The sequence below is a fragment of the Nasonia vitripennis genome, chromosome 4 (assembly GCF_009193385.2).
Source record: "Nasonia vitripennis strain AsymCx chromosome 4, Nvit_psr_1.1, whole genome shotgun sequence".
Classification (NCBI taxonomy): domain Eukaryota; kingdom Metazoa; phylum Arthropoda; class Insecta; order Hymenoptera; family Pteromalidae; genus Nasonia; species Nasonia vitripennis.
The window spans coordinates 346,143-372,473 of NC_045760.1; the positions used below are offsets into that span (position 1 = coordinate 346,143).

A 26,331-nucleotide genomic window follows, 5' to 3' on the forward strand; every position below is an offset into this window, starting at 1 on the left:
GCCATAACTGAGCCGCGAGATCGATTTCAACGCGCACGGCTGCCGCAGTCTCTCGACACTGACAGCGTTTCTACGTTAAACACTTTAGCGGATATGAGCGGGCGAACCGCGTTTTCCGCGCACTTTTTCCCCGGCCTGCTCTGGGTCACCCCCTTACCCAGTTCCGCCCGCAGCGGCGTCTTTGATAACGATTGCAATGAGAAAGCGCAATTTGTCGCTCGAAAATTAATCCCGCCGCCGGCATGCGTCACTCGCGAGTGGAAAATAGCCCGTAGCCTACCATCGGCGGAGAATTCCATTAAAATTAAAATCGCGACGTAACGTTATTCCAAAAGCCACTCCGCTGCGCTTCAGCCCTTTACGCAAGCCGTTTGCGTCGCTCGAGTAAGCTGCCTCTTTTATTTCGAAGCGAAGCGACGAGCGGGAGATTCGATCATCAGATGCAGGGGTCGAGTCTGCACATGCGAGTGTCTGCCGGCGATTAGTGAAATTTGCGCAGCGCCGCTGCGGTTTTGGTTTCGTCGATTACTGCGCTCGAACGTTAGCATAAAAAATACCAGAGCCATCTAGAATAACGAGGTGATCACAAGGCTCGATATGGTTGCCGCGCAAGAAGCAGCGATCCGATGATCCGAGTAGCCTAATCACAGCGGCCATTGCTAGCGATAACTGCGCTAATCAAAGCGACAATTATGCGGCTGCAGCGCATTATCAGGCGTCATGTCGGGCATCATGTCAGGCATATGGGAAATTAGTCCGCGTGCAGCTCGGAGCTGTCCGAGCAGCGTCACTGCAGCGCTATCGATTACCGGCTGTGCTCTATTATCGATGACCGCCGCCGCTCGCCGCAATTATCGCGCGTGAGCGCGGCAGATCTCGTCCAAACTTTCGCGGAGCCGAAACGGGCTTCGGAAAATCTGCGGGTGCTCGAGTTGATCAAGTGGATTTTGCGCAAATCCCGTCTGAGAAGAGTATTCGGGACAGCCGTAGCGCGGGGAAGAAGCCGCGAAAAGCCTTGTTTTCTCGGCTTGACAGTTCTCTCTCTCTCTCTCTCTCTCTCTCTCTCTCTCTCTCTCTCTCTCTAATTACCTACTCGAGGAGGCAGACGCCAAGTTACGCGAGTTTACTGCCTTTCTTCGATTCACCCCCGCCACAATCAGTGCAGCAGCAGTGGTCGCGGCTCGTAAATTACGCTCGAAGGAGAAATTCCTACGCACGTAGCCGCCCGGCAATTTCGACACTCTCGCGGCCGCTGCAGCTTCCTATACGTCTCTCTCGCTCCGTCGTAAAACATCGGCCCGATAGATACAGGCGCAGCTGCTGCTACTGTACAATAGTGTATACACACCGAAGCCGAGGGCGTTTAATGGACTTCCGCGAGTTTCTTGGGCTTCTTCGGCGCGAAGCTGCGTGTGTACCCCGAGAGGACCGCGCGTCGAGCGACAATTTACTAACAGCGCTACTGAGTGGATCTGCGAAAGTGGACTCGCGAAGAATTCGAAAAATCCTCACGCTATTCCTCTCACGGAACGCTTATTTAAATTTAAAACGAATTTCTGATCCGACAAAAGTCGACCTGGTTCCGACCACGTATTCCTGCACGGCTCTCCATATGTATGCTCCTCGGCAGCGCGACATTGAAGCCGGAAGTCGTAAAATAAACGAAAGCACGCGCACACACACACAAGGAAAAATTCGCCCTTGCTGCGACGTCTCTCCGAGACTCTGAATCACGCGTCCTCTCCCTGCTTCCTCTGCGCGCGTGTGTGCGTGTGTGCGCACGTCAGACGACGCAGTACCTAGCTATACGGGAAGGAATTCCTCCGCTTTGCGACAAAGGCGTAACAAGGCTCCCTTGGATCTCGGCAGGTATATTCCTTTTTCTCCCTCTCTTCCCCCGCGCGCGGCCTCTGCCCAGCGAGGCATCGAGTGAGTTTGCGACTGCATTTTTTTTGGGGCGGCAGTTGTTTTCGTTTTGACGAGCTGCGAGCTTTTGAAGTCGGGCTCATTTTTCCTTGTTTACGCCGATTCTGACGCGCGCGGCACATGTTTTTAGATGACGATTTTAAATAGCCGCGCGCGAGAATATACATTCAAATTAGCCCGGGGACCGATGAGGATACCAACTTTGACCTTCGGAGAGCTTTATTTCGACTGCAGCATATCTAAACTCGCGCGCGCGCGCGCACACACACACACGCGCGGCGCTCCGTTGAATTCAAATTACTTCAGGGACTCCGATTTCACGGACAGGTGAAAGCCCGATTCCACTGTGCTGCCCCTCGACCTTACCTATCCCTGTCCCGCTGCCCTCGAAGAACTTGAAAATTGAAACAAAATTTCGCATTGTTGACAACTCCGACACTTTGTTCGAGCGAAATTTATTCTGCGTCGCGATATTCGATGTCAAAACTCATCGGACGGAACGAGTTCGGGGAAAGGATACACTCGCCGGCAAATTGAATGAGAAATCAAGCCGCGCTTGTTCGGCAAACTCGCTCGAGATAAAAGTGTTTTTCGCGCGGGGTTTTTAAACAGCGACTTTTCTGACGTTTCAAGTCAATTTAGATTATTTATTCTCGGCTGAATTCGGTCCGGCATTCGAGAGCGCAGCACTCGTCGACTTCTGGGAACTCGTCGTCCTCTAATCGAGCCAGTCAATTTTCGTAATAGCTCGATCTCGCGGCTGCGTCAACACGCAAGAGTTGGCTTTGAAGCGCGCGATTCCGCCGGCGAAGGAGGCTCGTCCGTGTGCGCATGTGTGTATCGCATGCGACCCACCTAATTACGTTGTCTCCTCGACTCCCTCGGGAGCCTTCATTCCCGAAAAATCCCCGCGAAATTGGGACGCGGGGAGGTGGACGGCGACTCAAAGGGGCCGCTCGTTGGACGCACGCAGCGCGTCAGCGGGAATAATCCGCAAGAGAGAAAGCTATCGGCCGCGCTGCAGCCATTACAACTTTTGAATAAGTCAGTGCGCCGGCCAGTTCTCTCAAAGCTCCCCGATGCGCTACTGCTGTACAACTTGCCGCTGAGGTGGGTAGAGCAAAGTTACGGGAGCTATAGTACGTCGGCCCAGAGGAAAACTGGCCGCACAGCTGCGGGGGCATGTGCAGCGCGCGTCTTAAATGTCGTCTCGAGCTTGCGGCACTGCTGCGGCGGTGGCTCGAGTTTCTCCCAGTGTATCCACTTATATAGCCGTGTGGCTCCGTGAGCGGGGCATTGCGCGGTGGTCAGCTGTTCGCACGCACAGGGCTCGGTCTCTGCACTTAATGCCGCCTGAATTATTGCGGTGCTTGGAATATTTCATTAAAATCCCCCGGCCGCAGTTGGAAAGGATATAGACGAAGAGAAAGCTTTCACGAGAAGAGCCAGTAGCGCGGCTCGCCTGAATATTCCAGCAGCAGCGAGCTTTCGAAGTCGAAGGCGCAGCCCGCAAGCTCGAGCCAGGGAGATCTACTAGCGTAACTGCGCCTGGCGATGCACGCGCGCGATTCGATTTTATTCGAACGAAAGCAAGCCTCCGCTGCTCGGAATTTCGTTTCCACATTTTTTCCAATTTGCATACGGATGAATAATCACGCTGCGCGACAAAAAGCGCGCTTTTAGAATATAGGTACACCTCCGCGTGCGTAAGCTCATTGTAATGCGGCCCATAATGGCATCAGTGGCGGCGAAATAATTCCCGCAATCAAATCGCCGGGTTCAACGAAATTAAAGGCGTACATCAGCGGGACGAAATTCAAATGAAGGTCGTGCGCCCGCCTGCATAATTACATCTTCGCTCCTTTTCCCGACTCTCGCGCTGATTCCCCTCGAGTAATTTCCAATCTGCGCTAATCTCGCTGTCTACTGTGTCCCGTTCCGAAGGCCGAGCAAAGACAGCCCGGGACGAGGGACGCTCTTTTAATCGATTTACCGCGCGCGCGCGAGATGAGTGGCGTCGAGTTTTGGTACAGCCCGGTCTGGATACTACATACCCACTCGGCTTCGCTCCCGGAATCAGTGTCATATGTTTTCGAATCCCCGGCCTCTCTTTCAAGTGTAAATCGACTCGGGCTCTCTGTGTGGGGCAGAAATAACTCAAAGCAGAGCGAGAAGGCGGAGGAATGTCGCAGCGCGCGCGGCGATTCTCATAAGTTTCAATCTGGAATTCCTGCGGGCGATATGCCGCTGTCTCACTAGTCGCTCTTCGTCGAGGAATGCAGCGCGCGATGATTTCCGACTGCCGACGTTTAGTTTTGAGGAAGGTGGTCGTGTAGCCATGCGGAGTACAAATATCATTAGCCCGGCGACGAGGCCGCATGATAAATTCAGGACGACAATGGAATCCGCGAATTTGAATTTCAATAAAAACCTCGTTTCCATAACTCGAGTGCGTATCCGACGGCGCGATCGAGACAGGGGGGGGGGGGCGGATAAATCGCTTCCCTTATTGCCTTATTGCCTCCGAATCAATAATCGAGCAGCTCCAAATCAGATTTTTCTGCCGGGAGAGAGAGAGAGAGAGAGTGAAAAGGCGACGTAATCCCCGGAGAGAATGGCTCCGTCATCGCAGTCATAATCCGAGCGTCGAGTAAACGGGCGATGTGCAGCAGCAAGCAGCAGCAGCGCGGTTATTCTCCGAAAAGCCGCCACCGCCGTCGGGTCTATACCGGGCAAAACCATGGAGATATAGATATCTGTGCCATGGGGTTGCGCGCAAGCGCTACGTGCCCGCGTTGACCCCGATACAGCCTGACCCACATTTCCGCTCTCGAGCGCGCATCAGGGGCTTTTAGCGAGCTGCACTGCTCTCTCAAGCTGTACCTGCTCTCCCCGTGAGCGTGCGTGGATCCGGATCGAGCTCCGGAGTGGATAAATAATTCAGCCCGAGTTGAAACTCGTTTCTTCTTCTTCTTCTTCTCCTCCTCCTCCTCCCTATTCCGCGAGAAGAGTCTTCTGTCTATTGTTAACCGCGAGCTTGTGTAAACCGTTTCCGAGGAGACTTTTATCCGGCGGCTTTTCAGAGGTCGTCTCCAGCCCCGAACGTTCGCCCAACTTTTCAATTTTCGCGAATACGGGCACTATCTGCCGCATATGCTTACAATACTGTACTCGAAAGTCCGGGCGAGTCTTTTAATTACTTGCTCTCTTTCTCCGCCGGCCGAGGGCAAAGCAAAAGAGTTCGTCAACCCGAGACGCTCTCGCGTTTTAATCAACGAGGCGAAACGGCTCAGGCGGATAGTTATACTCAGAGCCATGTTCAGCCTCTCCTCCGCCGAAAGAGCCTCATTGTTGCGCGCGAATTACGCCGTGCTTGACTTTGCGGGTGTCGTCGCGATGTAGCGAGAAAATCTCGTGGCTGTTACTGCGAAGGTGCGAACAGCCCGTCCTTCCTCCTCCGAGGCGTCTTCTAATTGAAAGAACCGTTTTCGCGTTGCGCAACGGCCCTGCATTGTGTAACGGCTGAATGGGTTTAAAAATACATGGCCAGCTCTCGAGTGGCTCGAGAAGGAAGAAGGAAACGTAACCTGGCGAGAATTGCACTTCGCTGAGCTAACGCCGCTGGCCCTTAATTTTCCAGCTTGAATTTTTTAATCGCACCTGCGTGGATTGCTTTGTTCGCCGTATCGAATTTTGACTTTCCGCCAATTAAACGTGGAATAATTCAAATTAATAAATTCAGAACGAAATTAATCCGACAGCCTGCGCGGACGTGGTCTCGATAGTCTCGCGTAGCGATGTTGCGAATACACGATCAGGCAGCGAAGAAAAATGATGACCAAGTGTCCGCGATATCAGTAAAGTTTTCGCTGCTCATGAGCGGAGCTTCCTCTCTCCCTTTTCGCTTAGTCTGGCAAACAACGCGTCTATATCTCGCGCGAACTTGGAGATCGAAGGTCCGTCGCGCTCCCTCGCGCCCGACCTTCATGCCAACTGATGTCGCTGCGCGCGGGTGTCTCCTTCAGCCCCGAGACTAAAAGTGACACGAACTTGAAGATTTCGGCGCGTTCGAACAGGAGCGAATCCGAAGGTCGGGTGATTGCCGCGGGTCCTCTGCGATGCTGCAGGGTCAACGTCCCCAATTTCACGCGTCTAAGGCAGGTCATCGCTTTGATCGATATCGGCTGCCCGGGAATTTTTAATCAACAACTCATTTCACCGTCCTCTTGTCTTTTTCAGATCCGGCGCCGCAAACTCCCGGAACATCACCGAAGACCGTGGAAACGCTCGTAATTCGAGGTAAGCGATCGCGGAAAATTCATGAGATGAAACTAACTCTTCTCTCGCTTCTCGCTATGCAAGCCGGTACTAGCGCTCCTTAATCGGTCCATCAGTCTCATCAGCGATGAAAAATGCCGCGCACAGCGAGCGCCGCCTCCGGGGACATGTGCTCGCTGAAGATGAAGCTGCTCGCGGTAACTAATTAGCTACAGCGGCATTATGCACGAGAGTTGCGCGTCTTTCGCGAGGGGAAGCCTCCTGCACTGCAGCCGAGCGATCCATCTTGCCGACGGAAGCCGATTAGGCGCTGTATTTTTTCCTCCTTTGAGGGCGTTATTTCAAGAAGATTGCTATCCCCGCCTCAGCGTGCGAGTGATTTTATTGTTGATTTATGCGCCGGCGATTTTAATATTTCACCTGCATCCCACGCTCCGAAAGGGGATACTCTTTTTTGCGCTTATTCTTATTGGAAAAGTTTCGAGTTTCGCCTACTTGCAATTCCGCAAATTATGTCGATGGCATTGCTGTTAAACAATATCAGTCCGAAATAGAATGCTGCGGAATCAAATGCGTTAGACCCACTCGACCGATTTAATTATCTGTCAATATACGTACGAAACGGCGTCGCGTCGCTATACCTCCAATTGATTAAATAACGGCCATTTAGCGAACCAGAGACGGTGACACAGTGGACAATTAGCGCGGCTGTGCCGCCAAAAAGCTAAACTCATGAGAAACACCGCTTACAGCTACGGCGGATCGACTTTCTAAACTTTTGAAAGGAGCATCGGAACTTTCCTGATAAATACCCAGTCACTTTTCCGTTAAATTGCTTTCCGGGATAATATTTCAAAGCGTCAATTTTTTCTCAAAAATAGAAGCGTCTCTTCGGGGCGTGCTGATCCGCGATAAATCCTCTCCAGGTATAGGCCTGCAGGCGTCCTGCAACTGCGCAAGGGCCAATCGGCACAGACAAAAAAGGAACAGCCGTATGGGCGCCGAGTGAAAAGACGCAAATCATACGCTTCCACATCCCTCGCGCGATGTGCCGACCTTCTTCGCAGCTCTGCACCCGCTTCCCACGTGCTCGTCGATTAGCCGATTAAGAGCCGGTGGCGCCGCTAGATTGACTGTTTGTTGTACATAGGGCGCATAGAAATTCACGCCGGGGCCGCGCGACGATGATGGACGATATCGGATCGAGGATCAAGAGCGGCGTCGTCGGGCCGAAATTTATACACCGGAGGGAACGTAATGCGCTCTCCGAGGAGTATATCATCAGCCGTTTCCTTTATTGGCTGCTGGCGTTGGGAGACGCGTAATGCATACGAAACACCTGCGAGCCCGGAGAAAAATTGGCGGACCGCATTAAATTCAATTTCCGAGCAATCTGTGTTAATCTTTCGGCCAGGAGCGGCGGTCCCACTTTGACCACCGCCATTAAGCTTCCCTGCATCGCCTGAATCATTCGCGCGACCGTTAATCTCGCGGATGTAAATGAAATATCGCCGTTTTTTCGCGGCTAGTCCTCGTTAAAATTCATAAAACTCGCGGCGGAATTTCGAGGTTTCCGCTTTAAGAATCTCGTTAGATCGGGAGGAAGCTGGAAAATCCTCCAGGACTCTTTTCCCGGCTCTCCGCGCAGCTTATTATCATATACATTTACGCCGCGCGTTCGCCCGTCATCTTAAAAAAAGCCGCGCAATTTGTGAATCGTCCGTACACACCGGTTTAATCAGCCTAATCCCCCCAAGTTTTTCTCGCGACGCGCTCGAATTCCAGCAGGAGGGATAACTCTCGTTAGACGTCCTCGCGCCACGTAACAATAATGCACTCGGCACACACGCGTCAGCCTCCCTCGTCTTTCCCCGACGAGTGATGGATGCGCGAGGGCCGGTTCTGATGTGTGCGTCTGGCGAGACGCGACTGCACGTATACGAGGTGCGAGTTTGGTCGCATCTCGGCCCTGAACTGCATTATCCCTTCGCGCGAGGACGGATTCTCCTGATACTGCATAACGCGCGGCCACAAAGCAGGCGCGCATCGGCTCTCTATATCGGCTATCGCTCAGCCCTTACCGATGCGCGAGGATAGACGACGAGTGTCTGCAACTGTGCTAAGGACGACTCGCTGAGCTTATTCGAGGGAGGCGCGATGTGTATTTTTCGTTCGGATGGCTTCGCGTCACGGAAGCGCCTCAGCCGGCGAACATGGCTTTTCGTCTTATTTGTCGTGTCTGCGCGCTGGATTATCGTGGCCTTCGGACCTTCACGCGAGAGCAAACACTGTAACGGGAGGTTAGTCGATATGTATCGAGAAGGCCGTCAATTCCTTTCTCCGGCTGATAGAAATCGACTCCGCCCCTACATTATGCATACTGTACATACGCGACGCGCACCTCATGAGCTCCCGAGCTAACTGCGCTAGGGCACTTTTTTCCAACGAATTCCTTCGACGGCGTTACTCAGTTTCGACTTGCGAAAATTCCTCGAACGAGGCGCCTCCCTCTCTCTCTCTCTCTCTCTTTGTCGACGATAAGCTCGTTACGCGGGAAGTATAAAGCAGTTAATCCAGCGCAGTCGCGGCGCCATTCGCGCTCATTAATTTTTAACGACGACTCCGTGGAGCACGGCGTCTTTGGAAAATCCGAGGGAGTTCGGGTTCGGAATAGTCGGATGAATTTTCGAGATTCCCGGCGCCGAACGCTAATTACTCAGCGAGGAACAAACGTTCCCCGCGGGAACGGCGGGGCGAGAGTTTAATGAATCCCGGATGTTCGAGGCGGTAGTACGCGCGCAGACGGAAAAGAAGAGTCATTCCGTCGCGCGTAATTGGTATGGTATAGAGCGAAAAATCGGCAGGGAAAATATCAATGCACTCTCGCGGAGGCCCTCAGGAGCCGATAAATCCGGCGGCGTCGGATCGAGTGCTCTCGGGGCGGTCGTTAAACCCCCGCGCGCAGGGGGAGAAAGAAGCCGAGCTAGCTGAAGCGGCGGCGTACGCTAAATGGGGCCGCTATACCTGTAGCAGGTTCGATTAGACGCAGATCCCTAATGCCCATTGATTCTCGTTCGACGGTCAGTCGAGGGGCTCGAGAGGATTTGCAGCGGTAGCCACTCGCCTTCGTAAATTGCCGCGCGACGATGCCGCGTTTGCGTGCGGATTGGCTCTGGCTAAACGCCGAGGCTTTGCGGCTTGCCCGAATTTAAAAGGAGCGCGCTCGTGCGAGTATGTCTCGTTGCGCTTGACAGAAACGCATGCGCACCGACTAATCGCCCGTAATCAATCAATTTCGATGTACGAAATCGAGCCAGAAATGCGTTATTTTCATCGCGAAACACGTTGCCCAAACAATACGCTCCGGCCGCTCCGGCCGCTCCTGCGCTGTATCTCTTATCAGCCGGCTTTTTTCGGCGGCCGCGCAACTTTCCGAACAAACAAAAAGCTCTCCTCTTTCGTTCCGAGACACGGTTCGTCGCACTCCGGCGCCTGCACGGCTGACACCAGAGGCAGAGGCGAAAGTTTAAAAGCTTCGCCGGGAAAAATATTGATACGCGTGAGCACTCGAGTCGCTGGCAAACAGAAGAGTTGGAATTATCGACTCGCCGTCTGACTAAACCGGGGCTGTGTCTACTGCGGGAACCGCGCCCGTCTCCTACGGCGCGTCTTACACGAGGGAACTTCGTTACGAAGAATTCCAATTCTTTACGAAGCGCGGCCGATCAGCCAAGGCAAACAGCTCGTATTTTGCAATAACGCCGTGCTTTCAAGGGCTGCTTATGCCAAACATCGCGATCCACCTACGGAATAGAGCAGCCGAGCGATTCCAAATATTTGTTTCGTCATCTGGCCGTGAAAAAATTCACACGGCCGGGGACAAGAAAAACCTTTCGTCGGCGGGCGAGCAGTCACGTCGCGCTGAAAGGGAAGAAGGTGTTTCGCCGGACGACAAAGAGACGGGCGTGCCTGCGACGGTTTTCCTTTCTCCTCGGCTCTTCGAGCGGAGCCCCTGCTATCCATCCACGCACGGCCGACACTTTTTCTGTTTGCGCTCCGTGTATCGTCGTGGCTCTAATTATCGTTTTGCTGACGAAAGGCCACTATACGTTTCGCTCGTTCCGCCGCTAATTAAGCGCCTGTTTCGTAATTGCCTGGCCGTCGATTGCCGCCGTCGTCGTCGCGTCTCTGCGGGTCATATACATCCGCGACAGAATTGTTGAGCCGATCGATGCGGATCGGGGCTGTCTTCTCAATGCGTTTGGGAGTAATTAGATTCGCCGGAGCAAGTCGCGGAGAGCGCATAAGTACGATATTTCCATTAAGATCGAGCTCCGCTCCGTTCATGCATAATGCACCGCGCGCGTCGCGTCTCCCCCAAAATAACGCGGACACACAGATGTCCGCTCTGGTCGGTAACCTCGCCGATCGATATTATCCGGCGCGGTGTCTTGAGCGATCAGCTCTTCGAACTTTGAATTTACTTTGTCGCTGATGTTCGAATATTGCCAGACAGAGCGAACTCAACAGTCCTCGTCGCAATCGTCGAGCGGACTGGCTGTATATACGCGCGCGTAATTGAATTGCCGGGGCTGCCCCGCCAATTAGGCCTGAAAGCTCTGAAAATTAGAAGCTCCGCGATCGGCTGAATCGCGCGCGCCTCTATGCGTACGAGGCTACGAGGCTATCGATCGACTATCGCGCCGCGGGCGGCGTCTTATATATAGCCGCGCGAATACGTAGAGCGCGTGCAGCTGTTTGGCGGGTAATGAGGCAATTTAGGCGCCTCGGGCCTTTTGTGTCTCGAGAGCCGCGCGCTCTGCGACCTTCGTGTGCGCGATCGGGTTCGTTATACGGGTTGCTGACGACGATCGGCGACGACGGAACGACTTGCTTTGTCGTCGGGCGCGCTGATCGAACCAACTACGGCTTGTCGCCGTGCGTGCCTGCCCACGACGCCTGCTGCGATTTGCATCTGCGTACGCGCTCTCTGCTCTACTTTTGCCCTTTATCGGTCGTTCACTCGAGGTCACGTCACAGCAGCGACGACACTCGCTTTTTCAAAGGGCATCCTCTTTCAGGGGAGAACAAGTCCATTTTTAATAGCGAACAAGTGGAACTAAGCATCGGGCTCTCGGCGGACAAGCTGTCACAATAAGTCCCATTAGCACGATAGCCGGCGCACACGCGCGCGTGCGAGCAGAGAGAGAGAGAGAGAGAGAGAGAGAGAGAGGGAGAGAGGAAGCTTGCGACAAGCAGACTCGTTTGTAGCTCTGGCGCGAACTCGCGCTTCCGGGTGTACCTATACGTACGGCATTAAAATTGATGTCGGCAATCCCGGCCCCGTGTCTCTTTCTCTTCTTCCTCGGAGAATCGCCGTCGCCGTCGGCCGTCCAATTTCGCGCAGGTGCCATCTACCGGTCGAGCGGACGTCATAACGTGCGCGCGTGTTGGCCAGGACAGCCCCCGCCGCGACGGAGTTTCGTTCGGCGGCACGAGCGAGCTTGGGAATCCGGCGAAATGAAAGAAGACGGCCAAGTGCGCTCTGCTCCCCCGCTCGACCGGCTGCATCGAGATTTTTCTCCGGCGCGGGTATTGAAACTAATTGCGCCGCGGTAAATAAGAGTTATACAAGGAAGGCTGCAATTGTTTAGAGTCGCGGGCGCGCGGTTTATTAGTTCCGGCGATTGGCGATATTTCTCTATTTTTATCGCGGCTCGACCTAGAAGGAAGGCTGCGCGCGACTCGAAAGTATGATTCGTGACACTCGTCATATCCTTTTTTCGTGCATGCGTGTATGCGCATACAGCGGGGGAAAGCCTTGATCCAGATCCTGCCGCCGATGATGCTCCGCATTTTTCGAAAAAGCAACGGCCTGTAAGTAACCGAACGTTTATGCAAATGCAGGTATTTGCGCATTTGCGAAACGCCTCGTTTGCTGCCAAGGTTATGATACGCAGGTCGAGCGATAACCACCGCCGTTCTCGCGCGCGTGTGTTTGCGTGTATTTTTAAACAGGCGATTTTTGCCGTTCGTAAATCTCTTGACATACCCCTTTGATCTTATGAAAAAACCGTGCTATTTTTTAGAAATGTCTTGGATGTCTTTCTCGAGATCGACACTTGCGATAAATCGCTCACTCAATTTATAATAAGGACTTTATTTTGCAAACAAACAGCACGTACATAAAACACGCGGTACTGATTGCGCATCCGACAACTAGTAGCTCAAATGCAAGTATAATCTGCTTCATGTCCAGCATTGTCTCTGAACTCTCTGCGCCTTCTTTATCCAGAATGATTTCATCGTTGAATTTCAAAAGCCCGCCTTGCGCGGTTCTGCTCAATATTTGAGATAGTCTTGATAAATATGGGTGTCCGTGTTGCAGGTAAAGAATTAAGGGATACTCCGCAACGATTTGTTTCAGAGTGTAAATATTGTTGATTGACTTGTTGGACTTTTCATTGTATTGATCTACGAGATCCAAAATCAAGTACTTTGGAAAAGCTATAATCGTATTGTTTTGCAGTGCGCTTAACATTTCGTTTGGTAGAATATTTCTATACCTGCGAATTAGTTAACTCGTTTGTATTTTTACATTTGTATTACATTTAGTCGGCAATATTTCAACAAAACTTACTCACCTTTTGTATAATATGTGCATCACCGTTTCATTGTCGTAGTCCTCTAGAATATCTCTAATAAAAGAAGGGTCACCTAATTGTCTGTTGGCAAGCATTACATCCAAAAAACTTTCAAGTTTTATCTCTTTAGTAACGATAATGTAACTTTTTAATTCACTCTGATAATAAAGGTTAGTAATCATGTTACCTAAAATCCAAATAATCACGATAAATCTGAAAGCAGACTTGTTTGGTAGGCGAAAAGTCTGGTTAAACATTACTGCATAAGCATCCATGATTCTTAAATATTCTCCTGTGAGACCTATCCGATAATAGTTTTGTAGCAAACATATGTATGCCGAATATAATGCTACGCTCAATATCATACAAAGCCAGATTTTCCATTTAAACGGGGCCAAAAAATTAGTGACGTAATTCAGACGCTCATAGGAAATTTTGTCAATAAACACAAATTTTTCAGTCCTGAAAATAGATGAAATTATACCTTTAATTATATGTTTTTGCTGAGGGAACATATTTTAATAAGACATTCATACCCGTAGCTTCCAGTAAAATCCAAACGAAGAATCTGTTTGTCACCTGAAGGTAAATCTGAACCATAGATTATATCTATTTCACCCCTTTTCAGCAACTCTACCGCTCGATCCCACGACAGCTTGTCATTATTATAATCACGATACTTGATACGCGATACGTTACCAAACATTTCAAGAATCTTCCGCCCTCTACTATTTCTGTGAAGCCTCAATCCATTGCTGAATTGGACGCCTTCGTTAACCCGCAAGTAGGTTAAAGAACAACCTCTAATTGGACAATTTATAGTAGCAAAATTTGAAGTAAGACTTTCATTCTTCAAATCAGTCTCGCAATTGTATACATCCAGTGAAATTTCTTGATTTGCTCTCATTTTTTCGTAATTAAATTTTGAAAAAGATACACTTCCAGTCGTCGAAATGGATAAGAATACAACATAAGTAAAATTATTTTTCCTCAAAACATTAGTTAATTCCAACAGCTCTTTTACATGTATGTCCGTTACAACTAAGTATCTCGCATATACTATACTCAGAAACGTTTCGTTGAAATATTTATACAACTTGTGTACGTACCTTATCAAAATAACGATTCCTTTTCTTCTCATTGACATTTTTAAAACTTCTTTGCTCAAAAATACCTGTGATTTTGAATGCAGAGTAATAAATATTCGATGGCAGACGATATCATCATCGAAATACAATGCGAAAGTTTTTATATTTTGGTCAAATGTTTTATTTACGACAACCCTAAAGCAAGAAACCAACGTTTTCGAATTAAAATCGGCGTGTTTCGATATGGGTTGAAAAGGAAGTTTTGTGTTCCCTGCTATGCAACTTACTAGTGCAGATAATAAACTAATTTTGCACCAAAATAAAAGCATAATAAATATTTTTACACTCTTACAACGAATTTTTTCAAGCTCTACTTTCTAACTGAGAAGTTTCTTTATATTTACTGAAGGTTGCAAATTGTACGACGATACATACATCCCAATAATACTCTATACTTAAATAAAACTTCACTTTGAACTCAAAGTGCTCTTTAATCTTTCAAAGTTATAGTTATTTTAATAGAAAATTATAATCGCAAACGTATATTTTAATGAACGTGACAACGAAGACAATGATAAATATAGATCAAGCTAAAGTTGATTGCAAAAATTATGTCTTGTCTTTCAATAATTCATAACCTTAGGAAAGACATGTATTTGTATGCCTTGGAGTAAAAAATAAAAATTTCTACAAAGAAGCATCCAGCACAAAAAATCATCCCCATGCTTATGACGATAAAAGCAAACAACAAGTGTTGTAAGCTTATAAATTCTTTTTTGTAGTCGATAGAACATTCGAAGGTATTCAAGTTAAAAATATTATCGAATTGAAGCAAACCGTGTTGCTGTACTTCCAAAACTAAATGTCTTAAACGGTTTAAATATGGATGACCTTTCTTCAAATAAAGAGGAGTTGTTATTTTATTAACGTTTTCCTTAATTTTATAAATGTCAGGAAAACTTTTGTTGTAAGCTGTAGTATCGAGTATAAGATCGTATATGTAATTCGAAAGCACAACGTATATGTTCTTCTGTACAAGAGCATCCAGAACCTCTGTAGTCTGCAAGATTTGGTACCTAGCGCATTAAATGAATTGAGGTATCTGTAATTTTTGAACTAGTTTTTATTTTGTATACCAACTTACCTATTATAAGTAGCAATGTAAGTAGGGTCATCTAAATCAGCAAAAAACTTGCGAAAGAGTTCGATTCCACCAAAATGAGTTGACCTGTCAATGACCAATTCACTTAACGTGTTCAGTACTCTCGAATTTGTTTTTACCACTTCGCTACTAAATTTTGCAACATAGCAACTAGTGACTATAAAGCTATAAACAATCCATGCGAATAAAAGAATTCTAAGTCCCGAATTCTTAAGAGGCTTTTTATTGAACTGTTGAAAGATGATTGCAAAAAGATCAAACGCATCCAATTTTTCTCTGAAATAGCCTAGAACATGAAGTTTCTGTATTAACTTGACAAGGCAACAGTAAAGAACTATAGAGGTGAAAAAATATATCCAAATTTTGTGTCCGAACGGTTTGAATAAGTTTTTTGGGTCCACAGGACTTGCTTGTTGTTTTCCTATAAAATTATACGATACTTCCCTGCAAACAAAAATAATGCGGGGTAAAAAGCAATGCGAATAACAGTAAACCAAAAATATTGTTCGATTATTTACTGGTATATGGGAGTGTAATCCATAGTGCACATTTGTTCAGGTGTAGGTGTAGTAGATCCATGTATAATGTCCAACTTATCGTCATTCAACAAACGTATAGCTTCACTCCACGAATAATTACTCGTGTGTTCTCGACGGGTAATGTTTAAATTGTAACGTTTTGCAAATATTCTAACAATTTTAGCTCCATTAGAGTTTGTTCGGCGTTTCAAAAAATAATTTGGAAAAGAAATCTCGTCGGCAGGTCGCAATTCCCTAATGATGCAGCCTTTCAATGGACATGCGACAGCGTCAAATGATTTTACAACATCCATTACTTTGATCGAACTGTGATTACAATAAGCCTTAGTAATCAAATCTGCAGCATTGCTGTTTAGCGGCCAAACTCTGATATCAGTTTCAGACACATTTATGGTGGTTATAAATACGATGAAAATGTACTCGTTTTTTCTCAAGAACGTAGAAAATTCTCTCAACTCACTTTCCCGTAAGTTGGTTATTATTATGTACCTTAAAAATCTGCGGTGTAATAATTTGCGGAAAATTTCGAGTAACCTTTTTAGATTGGAACCAAACACAATATTATAGTCATTGGGACTTTCAATGCCGTAATCACTTGACAAAACGTAAATTTTTCTATTTAAATACAACAAACTAAATATTTGATTAACAACCACGTGCTTGTCCACAATAATTACTTGAACATGAGAGTGCCTGTGCGTGAGATTCGACATTGCGTGATACAAACAGATCGCTGTACTTTCTAAAGAGTACGCTCGGAAGAAAATATCATTTTTCAAACTAATTACAACTGGTATTAATATAGCACATACTGGTATCACAAAAATAAGAACTTTCATTTTAAAAAGATTATGTGGCATGAAAGTGTTGTGGAGACACTGCTGACGTATAACTAATGGGAGCGAAGTATGTCGAGTAGTCTGAAAAAATGAAACTCACTGTACCTTAATTGCAGCACTTTTTGCACCAAACGTGTTTTTATCTTTTTCTCTCCATAGTAATGATGAACTCTTTAAATACCCTTTGAAGAACTTTTACGAGCAGCGTTTAAAATGATTGCAGACTGCAATTATTGATTTACATGTTTGTGTGCTCCAGGGGATCTCTCGCGCATTGTCATCAATGAACTGTATTCTTTTTTCAGATATCCGATGGAGATATTGGATTCGCAGATTGCATCAAAGCGGTCTGACCAGCTCTAATTATTCCGTAAGTTTTGCATTCATATTTAAATTAGTCATACAGCTGGCTACTATAATACAAACGAGCACACCGCGCTCAAAAAGGACGAACGACGCATTAAAGAGCCATTCCAACAAGAAAACGCACGATCTCATCAAAAAACGCGTATTACCGCTATGAATGCTATAACCGTTTAAAAAAGAAAATCAGCCCGCACAATAACAGTAGCACGAGCCCCGGCAATATAGTGCACAGGCAGAGCCGTAAAAAGCCCCTCGCGTGTTATGGCGGAGAGGCAGCTCCACCACCGAGCATAGGCTGCACGCGCGGCGAAAGGTGCGGGGGGAGGAGGGTGACGAGGCTGTCGAGTGAGAAAGAGAGAGGCTAACGAGTATCCCTGATTTATCGCGCGTTAAGCAAAACGTGTTGCGCGCGGCGAGCGGTTTTATGGCCGAGAGCAGAGCAGTAGCAGCGGCAGCGGCAGCAGCACAGTAACCCGCGCAGCGAGGATTGGCCGTGACCCTGGAATAGGAGCTCCGGCGCCGTCGCCCTCCCTCGCGCACTTTTCGCTCTTACGTGCAAGTACAAGGTCGATGCAACGGGCAGCTTGCCAGCCGATGTTTGCCCACGTACACGCTCCGACTCGCCCACCTCGATGTGTGCGCGCGCGCGCATTCATACATACACTTTATTTTCGCTCCGAACTCAATTGAAGCATCAGACGGCGACTAGACTCGATGTATTATTGGTGCGCCCGTCCGCACCTTCTCGGCGATGCAGCGTCGTCGGGCTGACCGTTCAATTAGATCGAAATTGATTGGCTTTCCAGGTCTGGCGCTGACGCAACGATGCGCCCTCTCGAATTAACCTCGACGGTCACGTTGGCCGCCTGGTTGATTTTTTAATTAGACTCGATGAACTTGTTCGACTAGTTTCCGCAATACTGCTCTTTCATCCCTTAACTCCGTTTGAATTTCGAATTCCGTTCGACTCGCTGTTTAATTCGCTTTTTCAGCCGGCGCGCCTTGCTCTTAATCCCGCCCTCGTGTCCGTTCATCCTTGTCTTTGCTCGCGGGATTTGGCAAATTGAAATTCACAATTGCACGTTGTAGTCGGGGGCGGCCGGCAGCCTAGCTCGGATAAGACACGCGAGCCGCGGCGGGATTATAATATCCGACGACGATTGTTTTGTTTCGTTGCGGTTTCCTCTTGGTTTCGTTGAATAACGAAAACGTCGGCGCTTAAAAGCTCTCTCTCTCTTCTGCTGCAGTAATTCTAAATTCGATTTTTAAACTAGCGAAAGAAGCGTGTAGAGCAAAAATAACTCTTTCAATTTTCTCGCAGGAATCACTTATCCATTCAATGCCACGAAACGAGAGAGTTCGAGACGCGCTGGGGGACGGGGTAAAACGAAAAAAGGACTCGGTCTATATCCGTCACAGAACGAGCCGAACGAGTCACGCCAAGGCAGCGCGCCAAGCAACTTATGTAAATAAGACAATAGCATCTCCTAAAATATCGCTCCGACCTTTCTCCACAATCTCGTGACTTCTCGGCTCCGCGCGACCGAGCCGATGCCTCCGCATTAAAAGACAATGTCCAATGGTACGCGCATCATTCGCGTTTCATCATTGATCAGCAGACGCGGCGAACTCGCGCCCGGCGCTCTTTGCCCCGATGAAACAGACGCGTGGCGGCGAATTACTCATATAACTCCGATGCGCGGAGGGCATGCCGTTTTTATGCCAATCTACTTAAAAAGCGATCGATCCGCTTCGTATCACGGTATCATCAATGTCATATGCATGTAACGATAATGGACGTTTTCAATATCCAGCGTTTTCCATTTCTCCTCCTCGTCCTCCGCTCGCAGTATCGATTTTCCCGCAGCAGCCATGCTCGTTTTCCCGCGGTAAATACGCGCACGCGGAGCGCGAGCGATCATCAATCAAGGAACAAAGGGACCTCTTCCGCATATTATATCCATCAATCGCTGCACCCTTATGGGTACTTGGCCTCACGCATCCGTTGCACCCGCGAACGTAGCCAAGAACTTGTCCCGCGAGATCGATTATCGATCTCGCGGGAGTTCGGTTCCGCTGACCGTGGCCTTGTCGTCTCGGGCCGGAAAAGTCCTCGGGTTCCCTCTACTCCTGCACAGCGGAGCACTCGGAGGTTCAAGGTCGGCGACGCGACGACGCGGCTCCTCTCTCTCTCGCTCGCTCGCTCGCTCCGGCAGACGGCGCCGCTCCGTCTCTCTCCACGTGCCGACTTTAAATCCCCAATATACCAGCTATTCTTGAAGCGGAGCTTTCACTCTTTTCTTCGCTCTTGCTCTCTCTCTCTCTCTCTCTCTCTCTCTCTCTCTCTCTCTCTCTCTCTCTCTCTCTCTCTCTCCCTCTCGCGCCTTCCTACTCTATTTGCCGACGGGGGTCGAGAGCTTTCCGAATTTTCCCTCGACTCGCCCTCGGGAGCCGTTTTTGTCTCGCGTGTCACGGGGCACACAAGACTGTGGCTTTTTAATTTCCCCTGGCTGTGTCGTCCTGAAGTCGGTCAATGTGTACAGTCAGCGCTGTCCCTTTGTCGCGACAGCGGCTGTCAGGCGGATGGAAGCTTTATCAACATTCGATGAGGGAAATGGCTGGAATTCCACATCGTCCCCGTGCTACGCCGCTAATCCGATCCGAACCGCCACGACGTATCGACGCACCGATACCTCGCGGGTTGTATCGTAAATCGAATCCAGCGGTTCCTTTTGTCACTGGAGGATCGAAAGCGCCGCTGTGTCGTGTACCTGCCTATACATATGCGGGCTCGATAGCCCTCTCCCTCTCTCTCTCTCGCTTTGAAAGAGCAATGGCCGCGCCGACACGACGACAACGTGTTGCTGCCGCTCTACTAATTGGCGCATCGGCCGGGAAACTGTACATACTACGTCGTCTTATGCTTCGCGTGCGCGTCGGCTATAAATGGAACCACCGCGGCACGCGTACAGCTTTCATCCCTCAATGTCACGAGCCGCGCTTTCGCCTCTCCTCTCGGTCTACGATAACAGCGGTTGAATAAAAAATAATCTTTTTATTCAACCGCAATTTTAATGAGATGCGCATTGTTTCCGTATAATTGCAGGCTCGACCCTGGAGATTTTCGCGCTGATGTTTGTACAGCAGCCCGCGGTGTAATTTTTAACTTTCCACTCGGAGAGGCCTAATTGAATTTCCAACTTTCTTCCGTTTCTATAGTAGTCTAAAATTTAAAAAGTCGCAGCGGATCCCCCCACAGTTTGGAAAAAATTAAACACCACGAGCCATAACTCTGTCCGACGAGTTCGAATATACGAAAACGAATTACCGCTGCTCGCGCGTCCGAGCGTAGCCGGGCGTCTCGACTGCGCGAGCTGCGGCGAGCGAACAACAGCGAAAAGCTCTCTCCTCGCCGGCGCTAAAATCCACGTCAGCCCGCGATAAAAGCTCGCCGCGGCGGGGAATGAAAAAGGAGGCGGGCGCCGTAAAATTACAGCGCACACGCGCCGTATTAGCTGATTAGCCGCGGCGAATCAGACGGCCTCGCGCGCGACTCGCGTTTTAGTGCGGTAATCCAATATTTCGCGGACGTAAAGTCCCAGGAAGGAGAGCTTGCATAAGTCGTTATAAACTCTCCCTCTGGCTCGCAGCTGCTCGTAGACTGTAAAAACATTGGCTCTCGCGCGACCGTGCGCGCGCGCGCGTATGCATTATACATATACGAGCGGGCGGCGGAGGTCACGTGCGGCATGAAAACCACGGCGCCGGCGGAACGTCCCTCGGCTTTGTTTTGCGGAAAATAATTTTCCGCCGACTAGCTCCTTTCGACGAGGCGCTAATGCCGCCGCAGTGCGGGCTGGCTTTTATCTCCGCGCCGTCGCGCCTGTGCGTATAAGTAAGCGACGGCCGAGCGCGAGTACTCGCAATAAAACACGGCGCGCCGCGCGCTTATTGAATAAAAAGAGCGCGGATAGAGCAAAGAGACACGCGCCGCGGAAAAAGTAGAAGCGCATCGGCCGCCAGCTCCGGAAGCCAAGCCCGTATATCGATGCGGGGCAAGCTTGAAAATCGATATGCATTATTCAGAGCTGCGCTCGCGGACTTCCGCGGCAAGCCAGCTCTCGTTAAAGGAGTTACGCGCGCGCGAGCGCAAAATATGCTAAGCTCGTCGAGACGAGAACGGCCAGCGCTCTTGTATTAACAAGCCGTAGCGAACTTTCCGAGTTTGCTCGAGTCTCAATTTTTTTTTAAATTTCGTTCCCCCCCCCCCCTTTTTTATGGAGTTCTACAGCTCTTGAGTTATCTTGGGAACGGCCCGTTCACCCGGAAGCAGAAGCTCGTGCAATAAACCAGCGGAGTCCAGGCGCAAATTGACAACGGCGTCGGTCGCTTGAAAATGCATGGGATTCTTTCCCCCGAGCAATAGGGTGTGCGCCTCTGCTTTATCGGCTGGGACGCGCGCTCAAAATTCCGCTGCCAGTCCGAAAGAAAACCCGGCCGCTCGCTGCAGATTCTCTTCTGGGAAGCGAATTATAAACTATCTCGGAGCAACAAAGGCCGAATCGCACAATGGAAGCTAATTGAAAAGATGATTGCAAGGAACTTTGATCAAATCTCTCCTCTGCACTCATTTCGCTTGTCATTCTCCGCCTCTTAGCCGTACCGTCGTGCAAACTGTTGTCTCTTTAATGAAGAAGGATCAGCGTCCCCGTCACCGAGTTAGAGTCGGCCGAGAGAGAAAAAAAATTCATTTTCCTCCCTCTCCATCTCCGTTAGCGCTCCTCTTCTACGGGCAGCATGTCTTGGTCGTCAAAAACGAATTCATCCGATTGTAGCGCTCGTTCGATTCATGCAGTATGCAGCGGATCCAGCTGCGCGCCACTCCCCGACCTTTGATTTTTTCCCGCCGTCTCTATTGTACATAGGGGCGCAGAGAGAGAGAGAGAGAGAGAGAGAGAGAGAGAGAGAGGGAGAGCGCGTCATAATACACAAAGGAAAGCTGATGGGTCACGAAAACAAATCGGATCCTCCGTCGCCACTTCGCCAGGCAAAAAGACTCCCGACCTTGGGGCGAACGATAAATTTCCGAGGCGCGCATGAAAAATTCCTCACCGGTCAATATTTCCGGTCTCCGTGCGCGTGTACGCGGATCCTTGAATGTGCGGGAGAGGAGTCGCATATCGAGCAGCGCACAAAAGGATCCGACAAACTCGCCGATTCGTGGGACGTCGCAGCAAAAAAAAAAAAAAAAAAAAAAAAAACTGAAAAAAGACAATGAACATGGAAAGCCGAGCTCAGCCTGTAATCGCCGTTGTTTTTCACGGTTAACCGAAGCAAAATTAGAGATTCCGCGGCGTCGCGAAAAATCGATTGCGTGCACGCGAGTGACTCTCCCGCGCGACCTTCGCTGTATATTGTGTATTCTCTCTCTCTCTCTCCGCTGTACTATGCTACACCGCGCGCTGCTGCAGCGCCGGTAATTACCGACACGCGGCTGCAGCCGCCCGCAGGCGAAATAATACGTGTACAGTTACAGCGACGAAACTTGGACAACTCTCTGCGCGCGCAAGAGTTTCGAATTTCCCGCGAACGAGACGCGACGTAAGCATCGAGTATGCATGCAGTTCTTTGCCGTAGTTATAGGGTGGAGCGAGGTGGCCGCGTGAGCTTGCAGAATCTCGGCTCGGGCGTGATCGCGCATACCCGATGCCCCTGATTTTCCGCCGAACGCGTTAATTGCGACACGCGGGTTCCGACTGTCGATGCCGCGTCGTCGTTTTTTCCGACGAAGTCTATTCGAAGTGAAACTTTGTCGTTCGCCGGTGACCTTGGATTTCGCGCTGCAGCTTCCAGCTGAATATCTGACGAGAGCCGTTGCGGGAGCTGATATTGAACCAATTTGAATAGTTCGAAAGCACGGAAGCATAATGTCCAAGTTCGCGAGAGGGATGAAGTTTCGGAATTCGCGACGATGCTTATAGCGGTATACATATAGCAGTATCGCAGTATAGATGGAGGATTGGAAAAAAGCTACAAAGTATGGTAGTCGAATAGTGCTTTAATTGCTAGAACATTCACTGATAGTTAACAATTATTTGACAACCGTAAATATCTCCAGTGCGGCCACTTCTGTGACGGAACAGCATTTTGAATGGTTCAGAAGCGTCCAGTCCACGGAAAGCCGCGCCGGAAAATCCGGATGCCTCGTTCGAAATGTTGAGACATTTGTTGTCGTCGTTCCTCCAGCAAAGATATGCTTGCAGTCCAACCCAGTTATCTCGATAGTCGTAGCGCCAACGCACGCTGGTGATAGTTGCCGGTCCGCCGATTATAGTTGGCTTACGGAAATTGGCTTGCACGAAGAAATCGCCACTGCTGCCTCGAACGTACGGTACCTCCAACACGTACGATCCTGGATGAGCCGCGACCGCGTTGTACTGTATCGCCGCGAGAACGCAAAGAATCCAAAGAATACAGCGCATGTCGGAGCCTTTTACTATCACTGTTGCGCGAAAGCCAAGTTTGCCTTTATATACAACTCACGTGCGGTGAGATACGTTCTTCTTAAATTGTATGTTCATCGCGTAAAGAGCGTTAGAGCGTGGGGATAATGGATGGATATAATTGTAGAGTGAATCCCCTACGCTTATCAACGAGCGATCCGCGATAAAAAATGAAAATCATATTTAATCACGCGCGAAGTTACCGTCTATTTACACTAGAATCAAGGACAGCTGGCGCTTAAACAGTCGCCGCGGCAGTGTCGTCAAAAAGAGCAAATAAACCGCGCAATAATTTTCGCGTCGCCCGGCTCCGAAAAACCGCTATCGCGAGCCGACGCGCCATCGTCATCCCCACCCACGAGAGAGAGAGAGTGAGAGAGAGAGAGAGAGAGAGGCCGAGAGCAATTATTACGCGCACGGCAGGTACTTTCCAGCTGCGAACGAGCGCAAAAAGTGCGGAATTAAAATGCCATGAGACATAATCACTCTAGGCGGAGGCGCTAAACCTGAAGCGAGATTAAGCCTTTTACTCTCGAGAGCTCGCGCGCTGCTTAATCCCGCCCGACTCTGGCCTCTCGTCACAAAGCGCAAAGGATCTACGCGAAACGCCAGTCTGCGAGACGCGGTTGAGCTATGTAGACGACGTTCGTTAGACACTGCGGTCTAACGACCAACTAGATTACACATTCCTCGAGCGAACCGCGTACGCAGCGTCTATGATTACGCGGTTTTCGCCGCCGCCGTACGTGCATACACACAGTCGCATACCCAGCTCCTAATGGATTTCGAGGACCGACTGCCGCTCTGTTATCACTGTTATAACCGACTGTTAAACTGCCGATTCAATTACTCGCGAGCACCAGGCGATGATATATTTTTCTTAGCCTACCAATACAGCGCGCTGCGAAAGTAGGGCTGACGAGGCCATTAGAATGTAAAACATACAAAAGCAGAGCTGCTGCAGGCTCGGAATAGTTTAATTAATGTCACATCCTCGTTAACCTCGGGCGAAGGACTTTCGCGACGGCGGCGTCGGGACTTAACATCTTCAAAGACTCCTTTGCGCGCGTCATAACACAATAGAGCTGGAGGCCGCGTACTATATACACATCGAGTTGACGAGCCGCTTATTCTCAGAGTTTTCATCAGCTATTCGTCGAAGCGAACCGAATTCCTTTATTTTCGAATCTACAATCTAATATTCTAATCCCGACGAGAGCGACGGACGGAGAAAAATTGCTGCACCCCTTTGCTTTCAAGTCCCGGAGAGCTGCGTGCAGTGCTCCTGCGCTTCAACGCAGACGACTCGAGCTCTTTCATCTTTGATGAGCAGCTTCTTTCCCGGCCCTGCGCATTCTTTCCGAAAGAGCCGACTTTTCCTCCCTCGCTGCGATTCGAATCGGAAATTGTAATGCTCGATCCATCTTGGGAGCAGCTTGCCGCGGGGGTCACTGGCACAGCCACACAGAAAATCCGAATATCGGAGATCGAGATCGCTTCCGACAATGATGTACGAGCCACGGGCCAGGCGTTATTGAATTCCATATAAAATATTCCATATAATAAAAGCACAACGATTTCGCTCATTAGTATACAGCGAGGCGAAAGTTATAATTGGGCGCTGTGTTTGTGTGTGTGTGTGTGTGTGTAGCGGGTGAATGACGGAAAATCGATGCCGCGAGCGCGTAAAAAGCCGGCCGGAGGTCAGATTTGACGTTGCACACGCGTAATCCATCCCTTTGGATTAAGTCGGGGGCTGCGCCGGATATGCACAGGCTGAGATAATCCCCGTGGGTGGACGGACGCGCGCCGCGAAATGAGTTGCAGATTCGTCGTCGCGCGCGCGCGCGTATTTACATGCTAAGAGTGAATTAATTATCGATGCATGAGTTGGCCGCCGCTGCTCCGCGCGACTCGGCGGCTGAATATTCATGCGGCGCGGCCGCGCCGCCAATCAGTGAGCGCGCGAGCGCGATAGCTTAATTATTCAGACGTAGGAATGCCCCCGCGCGCGGAGACGTGTGTCGGGTTAGCATACGCGCGCCACTTCGGAGCTGTTGCGCGCTTTCACTGCGCGACGAGTTTTCGAACGTTCGAGCGAACGCGAGCCTACTCGCCTGGAAGCGCATATTCAGCCGACGCGTTTGATTGTACCGTACTCGACCACGAGGCAAGGAGCAGTACGTACATAGGGGACGGATCGCTGACTGCGCTCCGGATAAGCGCTTTGTTCGCACAATGGGCCGCGCGCGGTTTGGCTAAGCAGATGCCAGTTTGCCGGACGCGAGAGCGAGCTACGATAAGGGTCACGTTCGCCTTTCACAAATGTCTCGGAAATACGAACTTTTCGAAGACGTATCGATCGCACGCTCGCAGCCCGTCTCAATCAATTTTTCATGCAAGTGTTATTCGATCTACCGACAGTATGAGCGCGTTGAGCGATTTTAAAGCGCGTGTAATAACGGCAAACTCGATGAAAAATGAGTGTGCGTGTGCAGAATGATCTCGTACACGCGAGAAAAAGGAGAGAAAGCTCGACGGATTCATAAGCGCCGCAAACGAGCAGTAGCGAAATAAAAAATCTCATTACTCCGCGTCTAAATCAGCCGCTCGCTGCATTGTAGCCGGTAAAAGAAAGAAAAAGGGGCAAAGTGCAGCTCGGATAAATTTCTAGCCAGCGGTTCGCTGCTCACTCGCAGGCAGACTCAATAATTCACGCAGCGCGCGGATACGCGCACGTTCCTCTCCATCCCGCGCGAGCTAAGCTGAATTAGCAATGGACGGCCCCGACTGGATTTACCGAAGTTACTTTGGCTCTTCCTAATCGGCGAGCTTTCTCTTCGAGATTCGGGCTTTCCGTTTTTCGAAAGTAGGATTTTTACTCTCTTTCGAGGGAAAAGAAAAATTCGCGACGCGGGCATGTTTTATGAAGTACGCTGGGTTTTCGTGAATGTCGAGGAAAGATTCGCCATCGCGAGGCGATTAT

The 26,331-nt window shown here is 49.7% G+C and overlaps 3 protein-coding genes across 6 annotated transcripts in view; 1 reads left to right on the forward strand and 2 right to left on the reverse strand.

Moving 5' to 3' along the window:
- Positions 1 to 26,331, reverse strand: part of LOC100123381 — a 44,488-nt gene that overhangs the window by 15,875 nt on the left and 2,282 nt on the right. The window lies entirely within an intron of this gene.
- The window catches only part of LOC100123353, a 40,701-nt gene that overhangs the window by 6,235 nt on the left and 8,135 nt on the right, over positions 1 to 26,331 (forward strand). For 2 of the 4 annotated variants that reach the window (XM_031928576.1, XM_031928578.1), the window contains exons 2-3: positions 6,166 to 6,225; positions 16,782 to 16,846. Coding sequence is in view for 2 of the 4 variants with exons in the window: in XM_031928575.1 (XP_031784435.1) it covers positions 18,306 to 18,307 (2 nt within the window). In the remaining 2 variants the exon portion in view is untranslated. Of the gene's footprint in view, positions 1 to 6,165; positions 6,226 to 16,781; positions 16,847 to 16,878; positions 18,308 to 26,331 lie in introns of those variants that run through there. The other 2 variants (XM_031928575.1, XM_031928577.1) reach the window with 2 other exon arrangements.
- LOC116417138 lies at positions 12,325 to 14,399 on the reverse strand. Its single transcript, XM_031928594.1, has 3 exons — positions 13,385 to 14,399; positions 12,849 to 13,310; positions 12,325 to 12,770 (listed from the first exon to the last, which is right to left on the reverse strand). The coding sequence occupies exons 1-3, from the start codon at positions 14,263 to 14,265 to the stop codon at positions 12,350 to 12,352; spliced, it is 1,764 nt and encodes a 587-aa protein (XP_031784454.1). The 5' UTR covers positions 14,266 to 14,399; the 3' UTR covers positions 12,325 to 12,349.

Bases quoted from the DNA above. Each gene is read 5' to 3' on its own strand.
- LOC116417138 (XM_031928594.1), bottom strand. From the start codon at position 14,265: ATGCTTTTATTTTGGTGCAAAATTAGTTTATTATCTGCACTAGTAAGT. The intron at 13,311-13,384 runs GTATGAATGTCT...ATCTATTTTCAG, and splicing joins GATTTTACTGGAAGCTACGG to GACTGAAAAATTTGTGTTTA. The intron at 12,771-12,848 runs GTGAGTAAGTTT...ACTAATTCGCAG, and splicing joins ATGCACATATTATACAAAAG to GTATAGAAATATTCTACCAA.